The sequence below is a fragment of the Wyeomyia smithii genome, chromosome 1 (assembly GCF_029784165.1).
Source record: "Wyeomyia smithii strain HCP4-BCI-WySm-NY-G18 chromosome 1, ASM2978416v1, whole genome shotgun sequence".
Lineage (NCBI taxonomy): Eukaryota > Metazoa > Arthropoda > Insecta > Diptera > Culicidae > Wyeomyia > Wyeomyia smithii.
In genome coordinates this window covers 205413875-205435325 of record NC_073694.1, presented here as the reverse complement: position 1 = coordinate 205435325, position 21451 = coordinate 205413875, and the positions used below count along the sequence as shown (strand labels likewise).

The 21451-nt window shown below is 39.2% G+C and overlaps 1 protein-coding gene across 2 annotated transcripts in view; it reads left to right on the top strand.

Moving 5' to 3' along the window:
- LOC129725813 (homeotic protein Sex combs reduced) overlaps positions 1-21451 on the top strand; it is a 219558-nt gene that overhangs the window by 179653 nt on the left and 18454 nt on the right. For both annotated transcript variants that reach the window (XM_055682195.1, XM_055682101.1), the window contains one exon: positions 6277-7120. In XM_055682195.1, coding sequence (XP_055538170.1) covers positions 6307-7120 — 814 coding nt within the window. In that variant the 5' untranslated portion in view covers positions 6277-6306. The remainder of the gene's footprint in view (positions 1-6276; positions 7121-21451) is intronic.

The following is a 21451-nucleotide window of genomic DNA, read 5'->3' as shown; positions in this document are numbered from 1 at the left end:
TTCCGCGGAAAACAGCAACAACAACAACAGCAACAAGAAACATCCTCCCTATCAGCCAGCGCTCATCATGTTCGGCTTTCGGCCATTGGAAGCCTCCAAACAATTTCTGGCTGGCTGTTTTTTTTTCAGCCTTCCATGCAGATCGCATCCGATCGGTGTGCATTTATGCAGACGCTTATGTTCGTTCGAGGTTATTATTTTCTTCGGTTTCTGCCTCCCCGGAATTTTCGGGACCCACGATAAGTGTAGGACAAGAAATAATTGAACCCGGCTCGGAACGGTCATGACCAGCGAGCAGAAGAAACGAACGACAGGCAGCAGGAGGCGTCATCGAGTCGCTGTTGCGCTGTTATGCATAGCCGAAGGGGCAAATTGTTCATTGGTTCGAAATTGCCGGTTTCTCTCCATGTTGCGTTATTTTTTTTTGCATTTTTATTTTTTGTTTGCATGGCAGTTCACAGTGGTTCGCGAAACGGAATGTTGTCAGTGTTTTGTGTTTAAGTATTTCGGGGCTTTGCATTTTTTGTTCTTCTTATGACGAATAAAAATAACAATGCAGTGCATCCGAAGTCATTCGACATTTCCGAAACAATAAGCCGAACTAATTGATAAGAGATTCATTTTATTCAAATAGTGGATTTGTCACGGTGCATAATCGTCAATGGTTTGCTGCGTCTGTTAGGGACCGTTCCCAAAACCACGTGATCATGTTTTAAATAATTATTAAATCCCCCTCGCTTTGTACCCCAGTTACCCACCCGCGTCGTTTTTGTCGAACATTTTTCTCCATAGCAGGTACAGAAAGTCACCTTGTGCGCGCAAACGTTCAGTGAAATCAGTCATTTACCCATATTTTACACTGCGATCGAGAGCGTTCTGTTTAGAATTCAGTTACTTTGAACATAGTAACGATCGATTCAAGTGCTTCTGTTTGAAACATAGAATCGAGTTGATTAGTTATTAATTCGGATACAATTTCAAAATTTCATAAGGATATATGAATATCATACATTTATTTTCTAAGTATTTTTTATTGAAAGTCATTTCATACCTAACCCCTCCCTTAGTTAGTTCTACGAACTTCAAACGCTTCGCAGGCGGCACACACGGATTACATGACTATTTCGTCCCGGTTTTTCTGGGAAATCGCTTAATGCTGTTCCAAGTTGGAAATCTTGTATTCAGAAAATGTTGATGCATTTTCATTCAAAAAATCCATCAAATTGTCACTACACCAACCTTGAACCTAGTTCACCCGAAATGAGTTCGATTGGGTGTATGTTTTTACAACCTTTTCGAGCGATATTAGCGAACCTATACATTAGAGAAATGACAAGACACTCACCGTTAAGGCAACTGTCAACATCAAAACGGGCGAGTTGTATCATTTTGCATTGCCGTTATCCGTTTTGATGTTGACAGTTGCCTTAACGGTGAGTGTCTTGTCATTTCTCTAAAGTATAGGTTCGCTAAGCGATATGGAGTGTAATTGCTTCCACTCCAGTATCTTTACCGGCTGAAGGCTGGAATCATTAAAACGGCCGGTTCCAACCTTCGGCAGATCCTCGGCGATCGAGCTCGTATGACCACGCCATCGATCTCCACTGTACGAGCTCGAATGTACACGCGGTACTCCAGCGTGAAAAACTCAATGATGGAGTGGGGTTGGTTGGTAGTAATTTTATGACCCAATTTAGTATCGCCAAATAGACTAACGGTCTTTTTGTGATTAGAGTCTCATACCTGATATGGAGTTAAAAGGTAGAAGAAGTAGTACCTTGCAAATGCAGGGGCTTCACAATAGGGATGTTACGGATATCCGCATCCGCATCCACAAATGCGGAATATTCGCATGAAAATTGACATCCGCATTCGCATCCGCATCTGTATCATGCGGATATTGGAGAAAAATATCTCGGTCGAGGCGAAAACTAATGAAATCATGGAACGACCCATAGTTGAAGTGAGCCAAGCTTCACAGAGGGAAGTTCTATTGCATTTTTAGTTATTAATCAAAACTTTGAGTGGACCAACTTTGGAGATGATACTTCTACAATTCCACTGTAAAACGGAAATAGAATCCGTCACTTAAGCGGAAGGATACGATCGCTGCAAGCAGGAGCCATTTATTGGTCAACTGCTTCAAAAACGGTTCAACTGCAGCTAGAAATGCCATCAGAAGAGAGGAGGATCAGTTGTGTTGAAATTTTCAAAAATCCAGTTATCATTATTTGATAACTGAGGCAATTCAGTATCTTTACCGGCTGAAGGCTGGAATCATTAAAACGACCGGTTCCTGTCTTTAGTAGATCTTTGGCGATCAAACTCGAATGACTACGCCGTCGATCTCCACTGCGCGAGCTCTAATGTACACGCGGTACTCCAGCGCACTGTGGGGCAGAACCCAGAAAAGTCGCGACAAAACTAAAAAAAATGAAATTCAGTTTTCATGCCTCATTTTATTTTCTACTTGCAGTAGACATGTTATCGACTGGAAATCATGATAATTCACTTTAAAAAATAATTTAAAAAATGTGCTATAATATTGTGAAAGTGATGATTTACAAGGCTTGTAAAATGGAAGAAAAATTTTTCACAGATTTTTTCCAGTAGGGCATGCAAATACTTAGAAATTAATAAGCTAACTCATATGATCCTCATAAAACAGAGTATAAACTAATAGGTAATGTGATTTTAAGACAGTTTTGTTGAAAATAGGTTCGTAGGAAGCATAGTGTGTAAAACAAGTTTTTTTTGTAATTATTCCTCATTTTCGGCAATATGAAAAACATAAAGTTCTACGCTGTTCTGCTATGACACTATTATTGTACTAAAATACAAGGTATTGACTAGTACTAAACCAAAAATCAGCTGCTACTAGTTGCGACTTACTGAGTAATTCGAGTTTTCGCAACGATTGTTTTCATGTCAATTCATTTAAAAAATCGTCAATCAGCAGTGTCCGTATCAATGTTTTTCCTACAATAGGCTTTGCTGAATGCCGGTGTATGCAACACGACCATGATTGTGTTCGGAGGTCCTTCGAAACTGACGTCCAGTAGTATTAATACCCCCCGGAAATGGTTATTAGTACTAGGAAACAGTTTGTTATTAGGTGAACAGTGTTTTAAACAAAAGTAAGCGTTTAGTATTCATGTTAAATGGTAAAAAATTAAACAAGAGGAGCTCTTAGAAAGGGAACATGACCAAATAAACTTTAATTGAACAATGTTCCTATTTGAAACATTTTATCACAAACAATAACATTAAAACTTTATTTTATATTCTTTATCAAATATGATGACACATCATAGGTTGACAAAAATCTATGCAAAGGCTGAGATGACTCGAAAGTTCGAATATATCTGAAATTAAAACATATGTACTTAAGTCCCAGTTATAATTCATTACTGAAATTTTGGGTTTATGAATAATGAAAATAATTTTATCTCGTTAACGGTCAGTCCTACATTTATAATATGTTCGACAACTTTATGTCAATTGATGATATAAACAACTTTCTCGAAGAAACAAAATGGCTAGCATCGTTTATTCAGAAGATAGATGTCAGCACCATCTGTAGAAAAAAATTCAAGCTGCCTGAATATATTCTCAAAAAGATGTTTTTATGGTGAACAACATTGCCGAAGACATGAACACTGTGAAAACAACTGTTAAGGAGTTATGAGGTTTTGTCGGGCCAACGGACCAATTTGCCCCACTGTGCAGCGTGAAAACTCACAAACAGCAATATGGTGTGCTACAACTCACAGTCGGCAGCGAGGATAAAAAAATTGTCTTTAGTTTTTAAGTTACTCTAGAAAGTAAGTTACCAGATACAATTGGCTCCGTTAAACATTAAAATGTATTCTTTCTTGTATGCCTGAAAGGCATTGGGACTAACAGAGCCACTGCGACCATCATATTGAATATCTTTTGTGGCAGGCCCTGATTGCTACACACAGATTACGAGGTATCCGTACTCATTGATGGAGTATGGTTGGGTGGTAGTAATTCTGTACCCCAATTTGGTATCGCATAGTCAGAAAGACTAACGATTTTTTGGGATTGGATTTCCATACCTGATATGGAGTTAAGAAGTAACGTCCGAATATACTTATGCAAGCGCTTCACAATGACCGTGTCAAAAGTAACTTTGATGTCCGTTTAAATCGCAATAATTCGCGCCCCACTATCCATATTAATGATACAGAAGAAAATAAATTCACATAAGATTCGATCCACCAGACAGAGAAGTTATTCCATAATAATTGGTAGCATCCGTTTTGCCTTCTTTTTCATATACTGGCATCATACACGAGGTTTTCCAGATTGTAGAGAATGTCCTCGATCGTCCTGCATTTTGCGTGTCCCACGCCCGGTAAAAAAACGTATCCGTTAAAAAAATTGTCTTTTTTCGGATGGTGGTAAAAAAATTACTAAGACAGATAATTGAGTTTGATAAATTTCCCATGAAAAATAATTATGATAGCTTACTCGCAAAAAAAAATCGACGCCCTTGCGTACGGCTTTCCAGCAGTTAACCGGAACATTCTCCATGGCGGCCGAAAACATGCGTGGAGGCATGTTTTTGAGTTGATTTTTCGTTTTATTTATCAATTCCTCCACAGTTCCCACGACAAAATTGTTGGCGTAGATCTTACGCTTCAGACCTGGTCAAAAATCTTCTATAGGACGCAACTTGGGACGTTGAGCGGGTTCGCCAACTTGGGAACCACATCGGTATTCAGCCGCTCCATCTCCTCCAACGATTTTGGTGTTTCTTGACGAACGACGCAACTTCCGGTAGGCACTTCATACTGCTCAAAACAATTCAAAACCATGGCCAGTCCTGAGCGAAAGAAGAGCGGCTTTGCCACCCTCTTCTCACTGATTATGAGCCACAGCAGCACCTTCTTGGGGAACTTGGTGTGTAAAATAAACTTCAACTCGGTGCTCACTTCTTTCGAGGGAAGGTAAAATACGAAGCGCCCTGCCAGTCGTTGTCATCCAGGGTAAGACAGGTCTAGTTGTCCATCACCACCGCCACGTAGTGATTTGCCGGAAAAAACCTGCTGCTGCGTCATTAACTGTAGCTCCGAGATTAGTGTACTTTTTCACTGTTTGGCCGGTTGCACCGACCTCCTGGCCGAGCGCGCGCAGCGATGTTGCCACTTTTCCCAAGGTCTTCCTTATGAGCATCCTTTGGAGCTTCTTGCTGCTCAGGATCTTCAGCCGTCCGGAACCGGACTTTCTTTCAATGCTCTGATTGTTGTCCAATAGTGCCAAGATATTGTAGATGCCGGAACGGGCGTATCCGGTGTCCAAGAACTGCCGCATAATGTCCTTTTTCGACGCAATGGGGTACCGTTGTTTGAACGCGCATACTTCTGAACGGAGTAGCTCACTGTTTTCGCCATCACGGTTAGAGTTCGACTGATAGAGCTGTCATTTTTTATCTGCTGTTTCATGGGTTACTATGATTGAGGCTGCATGCGTAGTTTTGTCAGTGCGTGTAAAGGTAAACCCATGAAAAATCATCTATTTTGTTCATTTTTTTACCGCAAACGCTATAAATTTGAAATCTAAGTTTATATTTATGTTTAATTATTTTTTAATGTAATTTCTAAATAATAACAAAAAGAATAATTAGCGTTTCTACATGGTTATGATTACTACCCCAGACTGTGATTTGCAGAATTTATAGCCGAACAGGCCCCTGTTAAAATGTGAGATCACCTCCTGGGTCACTGAGAATGATTTGGTACTCTAGAGCATCATTTCGACTTCATCATATTTAATTTAAAACTACTGAGTACCTTTCTTTGGTAAAGATCTACTCAAAACTACATCCAAATATCCACAACTTGGTCTATGAGGTTGTTTAGATCGAATTTATGATTTTAAAGCTATATTATTTTGTTCGTTTTGTTTTCAAGAATAATTCATTCAATTTTTAAATACCTAAGTATTAACAGTATTTTTCCTGAGCAAACTCGTAACCGTTCCTACTAAGTCAAGAGCAGGTACGATAAACCGAACTTGTTCGCATTGTTGCTCAGTAATAAAAATATTAATTATTGACTTGATGGAAAGGTATTTGATAATAATGATGAAAAGTAAGAGTTAGATAAAAATAGAGACCACGTAGTAAACTCTTTAACACCCCAACCTCTCTGTGTGATTTTCCATGGTCTTTGACCAAGCTCAAGCTCGCAAAAAAAACCGAAAGAAACTGAATTATGCTAACCTTTCGATCCCACAATCTACTTCCAGGTGAATGGTGTTAAGCTCTGCCCCTCGAAAATGGATGCCAACAATTTTGTGATGTCTTCCTACCAGTTCGTGAACTCGCTCGCCTCGTGCTACCCGAACAATACCCAGAATCCGAACAATGCCCAAACGGGCGGTTCCGGTGCCGGCCAAAGTGATGGCTATTTTCCACCCTCGGCTTACACCCCCAATCTGTACCCGGGCACGCCACACCAGGCGCACTACTCCAATCCGCAGTCGTACAACCCGCTGGCAGCGGCGGGGACTGGAAACGTAAACAGCGGCTCGAGCAGTGGAGGACATCAGTCGAGTGAAATGGTTGACTATACACAGCTACAACCTCAAAAATTTCTTCTGAACCAGCAACAGCAGCAGCAGCAGCAACAATCCGCTCTCAGTTCTCAGAGCTGTAAATATGCTAGCGAAGGTGGCAGTGCAGGTTCGAACGTAGGTAATAACACTAGCAATAATAACAGCACCACCAGTCCACAAGACCTAAGCACGGCAGCCAACACTAGCAGCGGTGGGGGAGGTGGAAGCAATCGGCCGGATGTATCGCCAAAATTATCCCCGAGCTCAGTGGTAGAGAATGTGTCGCGAACAATCAAAACGCCATCATCAATTTGTTCTAGCAACACAAACAACAACAGTGGCAATATCAGCAATCGAAATCCAGTGAATCAAGTGAATTTACCTCTGGGCAGTCCGGATGCCGATGACTCCGATGCGAGTGACGACGACAGCGGCACAGAGGGAGGAAGTTCCCAGGGAGGCGGCAGTGGTTCGAAAAAAGGAGGACCACCACCGCAAATCTATCCGTGGATGAAACGAGTGCATATCGGCCAGAGTAAGTAGAGTTTCGGAAAAATTTTCCTCCTCTTAGTACCCTATTACCTACTGGCTTAGCTATCTGAATTGGAATTCATCAAACAGCGCTAAGCACCTTTTCCGGTCTTTTGTATCCGCTTGCACCGTTGGTGATCTCCTACTCGCATGGTTATTATTTTTAGCGAGCACCAAATCTTTCAGAACCGTTCCAAACAGTGCATGAATCCCAACTTCGTAATCCTTCAGTCAAGCAACCACACGGAATCGGTCGGAAATCTGTTTAGGTGAAGAGATAAACGTTCTCAATTCTTCAAACAAGATATATTTCAATCAAGCGCGTGCATAACAAACAATAAATTAATCATCTAATCACTTTACACCTACTGTCAGTAGCACATGCTTGATTCGTTTTGCTCTGCAACATGCCTTAAATACGAAGAGAAAAAAAACTGGAATGCGCTACTCACGCTTTGGGTTATGTTAAGCATCGGAGGTGAGGAAGAGGAACTACATCGTGTTGCAAAGCACTTTGAGAGATTCGACTTTTGGAGTGAAAATTGATGGAAAAACAAACAAAAATATGGCATGAAGTAAACAGTTCGCCACCACCAGGGCACATTGCATTGCAAGCAGCAAGCAAGCAGATTCGGGGTGATTTCGCTGCTAGTCAAAGTCTCTTCAAACGCATCGCCATGTGAGTGCTATCATATGGTGGTTAGACAAAAATGTCGATTTATTTCGCAGATTTTATATGGCTCATACAAACACACAATAATTTCAAACGAAACGTAACAGCGAAGCTTCTCGGGCTGTACAATTTTTCCCTCGGACTAATCGTCTGCGCAAAAACAATCTGGGTTAATCTTTCGTAAAATAACTTTTCCTTGCACTGGTGCTTGTTAGTTCAAGTCTACTGTGTATGACTTGTCGTTCGTGTTCCTCCTTCCTTGTGGGTACGTGGACGGTGTCACACGGGTGTGTCGCACGTCGCCAGCAAATGTACTTGAGCTAATTTTGGCACTTTAGCCACACCTTCTAAAGGCCACCAGGTCAACGGGAAAATTTGTTACTTTGTTGCAACTTTACCCCATCAGGCAAGACCATAAATTTCCAATAAAACTAATTTCGATCCATCAATGAGCGTATATTTGAGGCACAAAAGAAGTGAAATGACAAATGTTGAGACTCCGCTAAAACACAATGAAAAAATCAGATCATGATGCAAGAAGGTATGGCATCTCACACATTGCACGGAAGCTGCGCATCTTACAGTTACGCACAGATTCAATCATGCACGATATGTCAAACCGCTTGAATTCGATACAAAAAGCAGATTAAATTTCCATAATATTTTGCTGATGTGCTTTCCCTCATTGTATCACTCAATATACAACAACAGCCCGCGGACAGAGGAGAGCATTGCACTCGTGCGATTGTTGTTCACTTGTAGTCACTGCACTGCAAGTGCCTTTTGCCAGAACCTAATATTATGCATCCCAGTCGAAAAGAACGGAATACGAAAATTTCACTATCATTATTAATATTAATATAGTTGCAAATTTTTGTTTGTTTCTGGTTTCAATTATCATCACCGGAGAGGTAATGCATTTTCATAATGTATAGCAATGAGGGCTATTCACAAAAAAAGTCAAAATTCAACAGCAGTATAATATGCATGCGTTTTTTTTTCTCTGTTTCGTTGATGTAGGCACAACCTCTCCTCAATCCGCAATCCCCGCAAGTCAGACTCGTCGTGTGTCGCGCGTTCCGCTTGTGCACCGTCGTTGACCAACGCGTCTTGATTTTGTTGCACTTTCGACTTCGCTGTCTATCTCTGCTAGCTAGCTAGCTACAGTTTTCCCAGCTGTCGATGAAAATTATGTATCAGTGTAGTTTTCCAGTCACTTTTACACCAACACATTTTTTTTCTCACGCAAGTGGGCTTGTGTTTGACTAGAACTATTAATAAGGCCGATTAGGTTAGGTTATGGTGGTTTAAGTTTCAGTGAAGTTAATGTACATATCACGAATTGATACTGTATGGATTCGTTTGGTAACACGTTGCCTACATTAGTTAAGCAGTTGCGGAATTCGATGTGATGACCTTTTTGCTGGACAACGCGTACACAGGTGGCGTTTTCCCAGCAGATTAGTATTTGAAAAAAAAAACTTCACTAATAACTGAAGTACAATTTTTACCTTTGACTACGTTTCATAGGTATAATTAGAATCCATTCTAATGAAGCACGAAACCGTGGAATATATGCAATTTGTGCAGGCAAAAGTGTTAATGCAGAGAATACAACTGGAATTGGAAATCAAATTGAATTCAAATGCACATGAATTAAAATACTCTAAAAAAAATGCTTCAATAAAATACCCTAATTTTTTTCTAGCCAAAAAACCCTCAAAACCTAATCCAAAAAGGTTTATTTTGCTTTTGAATCAGCCATAAACTTGATCAGCTGATGATTCGGTTCAATAACAGTTTTAACCACTTTTTAAGCTCGATTAGTAAGGGAATTTACTGTTTTCAATTTGTGTCAATAACGTTTGAACTTAAAATAACGTAAAAACCTAATTGAATACTAAACAAAGGGTACTCACGATTCTTAAGTCTATTCAAATCAGTGCAGAACTGAAGCAGCTATTTCGGGGTCATGACACGCACAAGTTTGTTGAGAAGATGGCTCAATCCCGTAAAGACCACACCGAGTACAGATATGTGCATGGACGTGGAAGGAAACCTGAACACAAGCGAGCGCGATTAATACCTCGATAGCGGAGTAACGGAAGGAGGCGGCGAGTAACTTAACCTTGGAGTGCCTACTTTTGATGCTTTACCTTTGAAAGCAGTGTCCTAGTCCCCGATATTCTGGAGATCAAACAGGAAATTTGGTCACTAAAGAACCGCAGTCGCAGACAAGGGCAGGCTACAGCAGAGCTTTTTAAACACGGTAAAGGGGCACAAGCAACGGCACTTCACAGGGTAGTTCCCAAGATCTGGGAAATCTGAGAGAAAGACTACCAGAGGAATGAATGGAAGGAGTACGGTTGATCAACACCGCCTACAATGTTCTCTCCCAGAATTTCCTCCACCGTCTATCACCTTAAGCCATAGGATTCAAAGGGTGGCACTAAGCGGGCTTCACGGAAGTACACGCTACTACCGATCAACTCGGGAAACGAGGGTTACGATTTTCAGCAAAGGATGTCAACGCATGGGCCTCGCAGACGGAGGCAATCTACGCCAGGCTATAAACAGAGGCTAGAAGAATTGGCCTAGAAATCTATGCGTCGAAATCTGAAAATATGAAAGGGAGAGATTCGAGAAAAACCAACTTTCGCCTCTCACGGACGGTGATCATGGATGACGAAGAACTCAAAGCGGTAGATGGATTTTTTATACTTGGGATCAAGCATGGAGAAAATCGTTCAGGTGATAATTTCTCAGCAGTCGGTAACGATCTTTTTTCGCTTTTGATAATTACAAGCGAATACGCAGCGAAATATTATCGCTTGAGATTGCTTTGATTTGTTTGCGCATTTTCACTCGTTTGATAGTTTTCACTTAGGGGCCATCCACAAACCACGTGGACAGATTTTTAACGATTATTGTAGGTATGTTTTGTTAATTGGCCCAGAAAAACCGACATTGTAGGTATAAAATACACCTACAATGTCGGTTTTTCTGGGCCCATTTTAGTTAATTGGCCCAGAAAAACCATCTGTGAAAATTTTCAGCTTAATCGGGCATGATCCAAGGGTACCTCAAAGCGCTCAAAGTTGTGATTTTTCGACCCTCGAAAATCTACTAAGGGGGGAGTATGTGAAATTGGGAAAATCGAAACTTTTTTTCAATGCCAAATGACTGCTAGATATGAAATATTCTAAAACTGGTTTCTGGTCATTTTCACAACTCGTTCCAAGCCAGATCTAATTTTTTTAATGTTCACTAGGTATCTCAAAATTGATGGTGGTTCCAAAAACAATTAAAATGGAATTTATTGTTATTGAATAGGAAAAAGCAATCATAGTAGAAAACCTATGTCATTGACATTGTGTTATTCGAACCATGACTAGCAATGTTTTTAAATCGGAAATTACAAAGAGTTTTGTACAAAATATAGTAGTGCGTGTAACGGAGGGTTAAGAGGTTATGTTTCTCTTTTCTTTTGAATATCATAAAATTTCATGGTTTTCGTAGTTGCCTCCACCCTTACGGAAAGTAGTTGGTCCATCTTTGTGGTACATCAAGTATAATATGTCGAATAGGCAAATAAATCTGAGCATTTTTCCTACTAAACCACTACAAATTAAACAACCAATGAACCATCCTAATGGAAATCGAGTTTGAGATACCTAATCAACATTGAAATAATTTACATCTGGTTTGGAACGAGTTGTGAGTGATTTTAGAAGCCAGTTCTAAAATATTTGATATTAAGCCTTCGGTTACCAGAAGTCCCAGAAAAAAAAATTTCCACACAAATTTTTTCACGATAACACCAGATCTCGACGTTTCATGAATTTTTAAGACATTTGGCATCGAAAAAAAGTCAATTTTCCCAATTTCTTGTATTCCCTCTCAGCTTCAAGGGTCAAAAATCACAAATTTGAGCGTTTTGAGGCACCCCTCGTTTTTTGGGCCAAATAAACAAAAAGTACCACTCTAGTAGTCATAAACGGATTGGAAGGGGTAGAAGTAATTTCTAAAGAAAATAAAGGGGGTATTTTTGTTCAAACAACATGCATTTGACATGGCACAATAAGAGGGAATCCAAAATGATAGGAAGATCAAGTTTCTGAAAAGCAGTATAAAGCTGAAGAAAATGTTATAAATCTCAAGTATTGATGTTTTGGAGACGAAAATTCGAAACCGTATATTCCACGTCATTTTGAAATTCAAGGCGGCTGCTGAATACATTAAAATATCGGCATTTTCGTAAACAGAATAGACAGAAAAATTTGGTCTGAAGATCGACAAAAAATGTAAAACTTGACATTCTTTTAATGAAGGGAAAATCTGAAAATCGTGTGGAGTCTACCTCTAAGTCATTGGCCTTTATCCGAGTCTCTGCTAAATGTTATCCTTGCCGATCGCTCATCCGCCATATATGCGACAAACGCTCGCCGATCGGCCTTCTTCCACGTCCACGATTCGTGTCCGTAAAGCGCCACCAGAGGGATCAATGTCCTGTATATCGTTAATTTCGTAATTTCGTGCGGATCTGTAGGCTGCGGGACCTAAGATGGCAATACAATGTGTAATAAGTATTGTTCGTTGCCGCAATCCGTCTCTTCACGTCATGGATCACCTCGTTATCACATGTTACGAGTGCTTACCTAGATAAACAAACCGTTCATCACCAACGCCCGTGAACTACCACGTTCTCTGACAGTCACCATGTACTTCGATTTGGTAGTATTAATGGTGAGTTCAGCTCTCCCAGCACCTCCTTTGAGAGCCGAAAAGGTCTCCCCCACAACTCTAGCCTTTGCGGACGACATCGACACCGATGATGTCGATGTTGTCCGCAAAGCCTAGAAGCTTGTGAGCCTTCTTGATGATGCTGTCGCTTCTCTGCACACCTACCCTTCGTGTTGCACCTTCCAAGGCTATGTTGAACAGCATGTTCAAGAGCCAGCCCACTTGCTGTAGATCATCCAACGTCACAAACGCATACGAAATATCGTCCGTTGTCGTGATGCTCGATGTGAAACTGTCAAGAGTCGCTCGTATCAGCTTAATCAGGTTGTTGGAAAACATCGTTCAAGCATAATCAGCAACAACTCGTTGCGTTTAACTGAATCGTACGCCGCCTTGAAGTCTATTAACAGCTGATGTGTCTGCAAGTTGTGATCTCAAAAGAGAAACTGTCTCAAGCTAAACATCTTGTCCGTTGTAGATCGTAACGCTTGAAAATCGCGCTGGTACTAATAAAGGCTTCCTGCAACGGCCTTTATCTGTGGGATAGGGCTATACCTCGATAGTTGATATAATCAGGTCTGTGTTCCTTCTTATAGATAGGGCAAATGAGTTCTTCCAACCAATCCGTAGGTAGTTTCTCCTCAGGTTATACGCGGTTGTTTCCTTTCGTCATTTCTGGACCCTCAAACCACCCACCACGCGTGGTTCCCATTGCCTTGGCTCGCGATGTTTCACTGACCGTTTTTACTGCTCGATCAACTGGTTCATCGATCTCGAAGAGCTTCACGCTCTTCCGAGCTGGCTAACACAGTCAAGCTCTAGGGCAAAACCTATGTTGACCAGTGTTATTATCCAAGCTTGGGTCGTCCTCTCCTTTCTGCTCTGAACCTTATTCCTCCTACCAATATTATTTATTTATTTATTTATTTAACGGGTTTATCGGCTTAATCAGTCCGTGTATACTAGCAAAAACGATTTGTTTTTTCTTATTCCGACAGTTTCGGTGACTTTATTTCACCGAAACTGTTGGAATGAGAAAAAACAAATCGTTTTTGCTAGTATACACGGACTAATTTAGCCGATAAACCCGTTAAATAAACCGTTTCAGTAGTTATATAAACAAATTTATTTATTTATTCATCAACAATTATTGCCAATTATAATAACCTGGAGTGGTTCACAAAAATCCGGCCGGTTTTGTAAAAGAAACTTTTTGTGGTTAAGACGAAAATTAATATTGAATCGGGGAGAGTTTTTCCTACACAGTAAAAATTTCTGAATACTACACGTCACGTGCATTATTTTCTCATTCAAATTTCAATTGCTTCTGACGTAAACCACGTATTTGTTTGAAAATTATGTACAATTTCATTTAAATTGGGGTGAAATGTTATGAAATTTTCTATCATAAATAATGAAGGCAATTCTTTATATGCGATTCGACATGAATTTTGGCACTTTTTTCTAACTGTGTAATTGACGATGATATATGTTATTCAACAGGACAGAACAGAGCTTCGAACTAATCCAGAGAGGGCCCGGAGAGAAGGCGAGAAAAGCAATTAAACTAGAAACATTCTCACCTAGAACATTAAATTTTTAGTTTAACCAATTGAAGCAGTGCCAGAACCGTCAAATGAACAACAGATGATAGTACATCCTGAGCTTGACTGGGTACTACCATTCTATATCTCCTCCAAAACTAGAGCCAAAGTGGCCTATTTTGTTCTGTTTATTTGACACAGATTTAGCACTAAAAGTCTTTTTCCGAGCCGGGACTTGAACAAACGACGACTAGCTTGCTAGACCAGCATCGTATCTCGATCCCAACTGGAGGGATGTTTGGGTACTAAGTAAGAAACAAAGGACTGCTTTCTTACAAAAATAAGAAAATAATATAAATTGCTTTACCCACAAATTAAGCATTTTAGAATGAATTATTGGTACGATGGATTTGGCAAACATAGCGAATGAATGGGGAAATAGAATTCTCTTTCCAGTTAACCAGTGAAGGTATAGAATCACGGACTCGAAATGTCCACCCTTAGCATCAACGCACGCCTTTAATCGCTTAGGGAAATTATCGACGATGGACGATAGTTCTTCCACAGATATGGCATCCCAGGATTTGGTTAGACTAGCTTTGAAATGATCCAATGATTTATGTGGTTTAGTAAGGTTCTGAATTTAAGAATAGACCAAACGGAATAGACCATTGGATTTAAATCAGGAGAGTTTGAAAGCCATTCATTTAGTTAAATATCTCGGAAAAAGTCTGCTACAGACCTCCAGTGTTTTTTTTTTGCTCCATGATTGGATGGAGCCCAATCTTGTTGTAATGTCTATTTAGTTTTACCGAAATGCACACGTGCTCAAGGTACCACTGTGTCGGTTAAAAGCTTTTGGTGGACAAATTGATTAATTTTTACACCCTTTTCAATGAATATCAAGGGGTTTTTACCGGTAGCCGTAATTCCCGCCTAAACCATCACCGAAACTGGATGATGTGATCGAGCTACGTTTATACGCTTAGAAGAGCCCTTAGGCAAAAGCTGACGGTCATTTCGATGGTTATGAAATTGCTACACAGTAAAAATTTTCTCATCGGCGAGTAAAATTGTGCGATGGCGTCCATCGATAAATTCTTTCAACAGAATCTGCGTAATGGACTTGACTTCATTATGACACTTAATGCACAATGTTTCAAAGAAGATTTCGTGGTTTTGTTTACACATAGCCAAGGTTAAAAATTGCATAGGTAAGCTCATTTCAACATCTGCCAAATCTTAGTTATACACTGAAACACCCTGTATTTGAAGATGTATTTTGCATATCGTGCACTGTATTGAAATGAATATTACGCTGTTGACAGCGTTTTTACGGAACCATGTTTTTTCAACTGGTGGTACGCTTTTCTCAGCATCTACTGAACCGATTTGGCTGATTTTTTTTTTCAGTATGTAAAAAAGATAGCCGTTTTTCGATACTTGAATTTTCCAATGTTTTCTAATTTCTTAAATAGTGATTTTTCATGAAAAAAAACATTTTTGTTTTCTAAATTGACCGCCATTTTGGCAGATTTTGGAATTTTCAAAAACGGCTATGGAACAAGTTAGTTAATCCATTTTTACAAGCCAAAAAATAAATTTCAGCGAAATAGGTTCGATAGATGCTGAGAAAAACGTACCACCAGTTGCAAAACAGGGTTTCGAGAAAAACGCTGCCAACAGTGTAATACTCACTATATTTGTATCCAAGACAGGCAAAGTATATCTCCAAATATATCACAATCAATTGCCAAAAAACCCGAACACATCACTTTACTCTAATTATCCGAAAAAAAAATTATGGAAATTTTTTATTTTTCCATCCTCCAGAATAGGGTATTTCCTTAACTGCCAAGCTATTTCCGAAAACAAGGAATTTGAGTTCTTTATAGTTGAAATTCAAGGGACGTTGAGAGTTGTTAGTTTTTTCGCCTGTGTGGAAAATATGGTATCGATATGCTTATAAAACAATAAAAAAAAATTTTTTTTTGCAATTTCCGGAAGCTACGGAAATAATAAAATTCCGGAAGCTACGGAAATGATAAGCATATAATAAGCAAATTTGTAAATTGATTCATAGCACCTTCCTTAACTGAAAGCTGCTAAATGCATTTTCAACAAGGAGTATCTACTAACTTCGGTTAATAATCACATCTCGCACTCGTTCAATAATTTACGGTAATTCAGACCTTGAAAATTTACAAAAAGGCGAAAACTTTTAGATCCTCCTCACCTGAACTTTCAGCAAAAAAATTTTACTTCCCTACTACTTCCCTGCTTGGCATGTAACAGCGAAATTATTTTAATTTCCACTAAAAGAATTAACCCTCTGGTGTCCAGTACCGCCTTTAGACACGCTACAGTTTAACCTCTTAAAAGCTTCGATAAACACTTAAAAAATTTTAATAAAGATTTATATTTTACCGTGGTCTGTCTGAAAAATAACTAGTGCACTAGAGGGTTAAACGAAAAAATCTTTTAACACAATTTACAACAAACTGAACAACAAACAATTTTAAAAATATTGCGATTGTTCAACGAAAATTGTTTAAATGAGTTTGTACGATTTGCCAACAAGATTAAATATGACCAAAAATTATTTTAATAGAAAAATTAAAAAAATTTAAAACGAAAAAATGTTTCTTGTAAAAGATAAATAATTTGAAATAAGAATAAAATAACAAGCACTCAGAAACAATACGAAGTTTGTGAAATGAAAATTTTCCCGCAGGTTATGGAGGACTGCTAGTTCGACTGAAATTTTTCCAGGTTTGATGTAACTGGGTACTCAACCGCCGTGAGACAAGAATATTTGGCCAATTTCTCGTGAAAAATGATATTCCTAGCTGATTTCGTTCAATGTTGGCGGTATGTTTTGAAGTAGAATACTTCTCTCAAGAAGTTCGGCTACATAGGGATGTGAAATGAAAATCTAAAACCGAAAAAAGTTAAAAATATGTCCAATTTCAGATGCTAATAAATCGGCTAGTATTCGATGGATTTCCTTCGTTCTTGCAGCAATAGATTGGAAAATCTTCTAAGATTGTTCCCAAAAGAAGTTACTTGTAATTTTATTATTCACACTATTGTACTATTGAAAATAGTCAAGCCTTGTCAAAACGATAAATCCAAACTATGATTGGTCGTTATATGATTGCTTCCCAAGCACGGTCGACAGAATCATATACCTTGCAATTTAAAACATGCTATTTGGCCTATATAGGAGCCTGTTTCAGCCGAAGCCGCTCATAATAGTTCTAGACAGCGACAACAGCAGTCGTCCTCCCTTAGCAGCAGCACTAGCAGTGCAGTGGATACCAGCGATGACGGAAAGCGGCCACAGCTGTGGCGTAGCAATGGATAGCGCACTAGTTGCAGCGGATTCCAGCAATGATAGCAGCTGGGCAGCTGATGCAGGGACAGTGGATACCAATGGCAGCGTATAGCGGCCACAACTGTGGCATGACTATGGATAGCGAACTAGTTGCAGCGGATCTCAGCATCGATAGCGGCTGATGCAGTGAAGCACTTCAGTGAAATGCAGTCTCTGTGCGTTAGTGGGCACTAGTAAATGCATTCAATGAAAAGTTGACTCATTTTGACAACACGTGAGCCGTCTTGCTTTGAATGTTATATCAGCATTTCATTGTTTACTTCATCACAAGGAATACACGGTGCTCCCACAGACCGTTATTATGAAAAAAATGCACCAACGAATCTGAGTACGCTATTCGATTTATTATGACGTCCAGAATCTCTGGTCAAAATTTCAAAATCATCGTACGGTACATTTTTGAGTAATACCCTTTTAAAGGTCGTAAAGTACAAAAAAGTGATATTAAAACGACGAAATACTCAATGTAAAGCACGTTTTTCAGTCATAATTTTATGAAACAACTTCCAAAATAGTTTCTACACACTCCAAGTATTATATTTCAAGACATTTACAATTGGCGGAGAGATTTATTTAAAAATCCCACAGTGCACAGTGGTCTAAATTCAAAAAATCGTGATCGTTCTAGATTTGACTGTGAAAAATTGATTTTATGTACTCAATGTCTTCAGCAAAATTGTTTCATAGAACAAGGCCTTACTTTTGGCGTTTTTGGTTTTTTGATCAATCCAGCTAACAGTTAGATAAAAAAATATTTTTTCTAATTTTCAATATACCGGATTGCTTCCTTCAGCAAAGTTGTGGAAAATTTTAAAAGAAAAACAATTGCTGAATACTGCGGTGTCCTATCTGTACGTTGAACACGACAAAATAGAGTTTTTTGTGGAACACCCCTCCTTAAAATCAGTTTTTTCTCTATAATTTTTTCTGTAATTCTCAAAACAATAAATTTTACAAAGTCTTGAAGAAAACTTAGTTGATTGCATAAATTCTTAGAACATTTTGCATTGTTTTGACCACTACAGACGAAATTATAGACAAAAAACTGATTTAAAGGAGGGGTGTTCCACAAAAAACTCTATTTTGTCGTGTTCAACGTACAGATAGGACACCGCAGTATTCAGCAATTGTTTTTCTTTTAAAATTTTCCACAACTTTGCTGAAGGAAGCAATCCGGTATATTGAAAATTAGAAAAAATATTTTTTTATCTAACTGTTAGCTGGATTGATCAAAAAACCAAAAACGCCAAAAGTAAGGCCTTGTTCTATGAAACAATTTTGCTGAAGACATTGAGTACATAAAATCAATTTTTCACAGTCAAATCTAGAACGATCACGATTTTTCGAATTTAGACCACTGTGCACTTTGGGATTTTGAAATACATCTTTTTACCAATTGTAAATGTCTTGTAATATAATACTTGGAATGTGTAGAAACTATTTTGGAAGTTGTTGCATTAAATTATGGCTGAAAAACGTGCTTTACATTGAGTAATTCGTCGTGTTAATATCACTTTTCTGTACTTTACGACCTTCAAAAGGGCATTACTCAAAAATGTACCGTACGAGGATTTCGAAATTTTGACCAGAGATTCTGGACGTCATAACGAATCGAATGGCGTACTCAGATTCTTTGGTGCATTTTTTTTATAATAACGGTCTGTGGGAGCACCGTGAATACTTTATTCGCCCTGTCAATGATAACGCAAAGATGTGATCGGCTTCTTTTCCGATACTAAAATGAACAACAAATTGTCCTTTTCAGGATGAAATAAAAACTTGATTGAAAAGTTAATATTTTCTAATGAGTTAATTCACATTTTTAAATTTGTAAAGGTTATAAATTTTACTTCATCTCAGTGTCTCAAAACGTACTGAATTATCTTTTCTTTCAGTCATGAGCACGACATCCGAAAAAATTTCATCTCAAAATTTTAAAATTGTCAAGCCCCAATCATGACAAGCAACTTACTATATTATTGAAAATGGTCGATCCTTGTTGAAGCGCAAAATTCGATTGATCTGATTAGTCAACGTTTATTTACTAGAAAAAATGACTGACACGCAAGCAGCCGGGTTATCTTTTTTACAAAAGTATTCTACTTCAACCTTGCGGTGGTGGCTTTGCACACAACCCTCCTGTTTTTAAATCCTTGCAGGAGAATTAACGATATTTTGATGTTTTATAGTCAGTGAGACAAGTTGTTATTCGTATTTGTAAAACTCAGTTACGCTTGTGCTTCTAACTGACTTTACTCAATAACTAGAATAGTAGTTCTTTTCAAACGATTTTAGGATTTGCTTTATTAGATAGTGAAGTAAACGTAACGTAAAAGCAAAGATCTGGCTACTTCCTCGTTCCTGGGTTTCATTTCCGTAGCACCCGTTTACCATTACCGCAAACCGAACCCGCACATGTGTGACTAAGAATAGGATACGTGGACAACAATAGCGGGTAGCAAAATAAAAATCAATAAACTCTCCGAGAATGTCCGAAAAGTTCTTGAAAAATAAAAGCAAGAGTGAAGATATAGTCGTGTACCTATGAATAGTTAATGGCATCAAACGCGGAGCACAGCCGGAGGACGAGATAAAATAAAGTAGCAGAAAAATGTAGTATATCAGACATTCATCAATCAACTGAGACAATGGTTATTATGACAGCTTCTTGTGTACAATCAAAAGAGCTTTTACGTATTAGAGCCAGAGTCAAACTGAGCTGGCGGCAGGGCCCCGCAGATCGTTCCGGTCAGCATCCTGAGTACGAACCACACACACACACTCCCCTTGTGTCTTGCGTTGACCTTCGTTCATTGAGAAAAAAAACAACGTGAAGTATGGATCAAGGAAGTGAAATTCGTTTATTGGGGATTATTTGGCGCGTTGGCGATGATGATGACCACTCTTTGGTCTACATCCCACGCAGCACGACGCAGCTCGCGTAAGAATGTGTCAATTGTCACTTCCACTGTTGCGGGCTCTCAGCTAACGGTAGGGAAGGTGTAAGAATCAATTAGTACCATTGCAATCGAATCGCCCCGTCGTCGTTGCTCGAAGGTTTTGGAATGAAGGGAAACAAGAAATTTCAATAATGCAGTCAAGTTAATTCATTAATCATTCCACTTGATAATGGAACCCTCACTCTTTCTTTGAAGATTTGTGGCAGGAAAGGTATTGATTTTATTGCCAGCTGAGGAATGGGTGCTAAAATTTAGAATTTTGTGAAAAGTCTTGCTGAAATCGAATCGTTCTATACTTGCTTTTTTTCTACAGGGGGTAGGAATTCAGGTTCTTGTCGGTATGCGCTCGACTGGCTGTGTAACCCCATGATAAGCTTTGTTTTCTTGCTGGCTTCTGCCAATCCATTATTTATAAACGGACTAGTTAGGTAAGGTCAGTATTCCGTTCGTTCGGTTTGTACCTATACGAGGAAAACTTCTGCGTGGAAGTGAGCGGGAACAAGGCTGCTCGATATTGATTGTTGAATTTTTCGCGGTTTCTTCGCATAGCGGATCGGATAGTCACCTGTTTGTGTAACTTCGAGCTGACCTGCGTTTGACTGTTGTTAGTGCCATGACTATACATAGCTGGGGATGGGAAGTTCTGCTGAACTTAAGAAGGTAAAATTGCTGCCTTTGGCAGTTTTTTTTCTCTCGCTCGTTGTGGTCTCCACTGGTAGATCCAGTCAGGACCTTTAGTGCCGTATGAGCAACGCTTGTGTTATTATACCATAAGCGTTTTGCTATAAAACATACGTCGTCTGGTCCGTGTGTGAGACCCGGTTCGAGTTCGGCTCCATTTGCACGCGCAGCTACTGAACAGCCGCCATCGATTGGATGAGAAAAAAAACCAGCGAAAAAAAAGCAAGAGTTGTATAGCGTGAGCTCAGACTACGTCGGAACTGGTGGTGGAAATATATATACAGTCAACAAAATATTTTATGATGTGTAAAAACGTTTACAAAACAGTTTTTAAAAG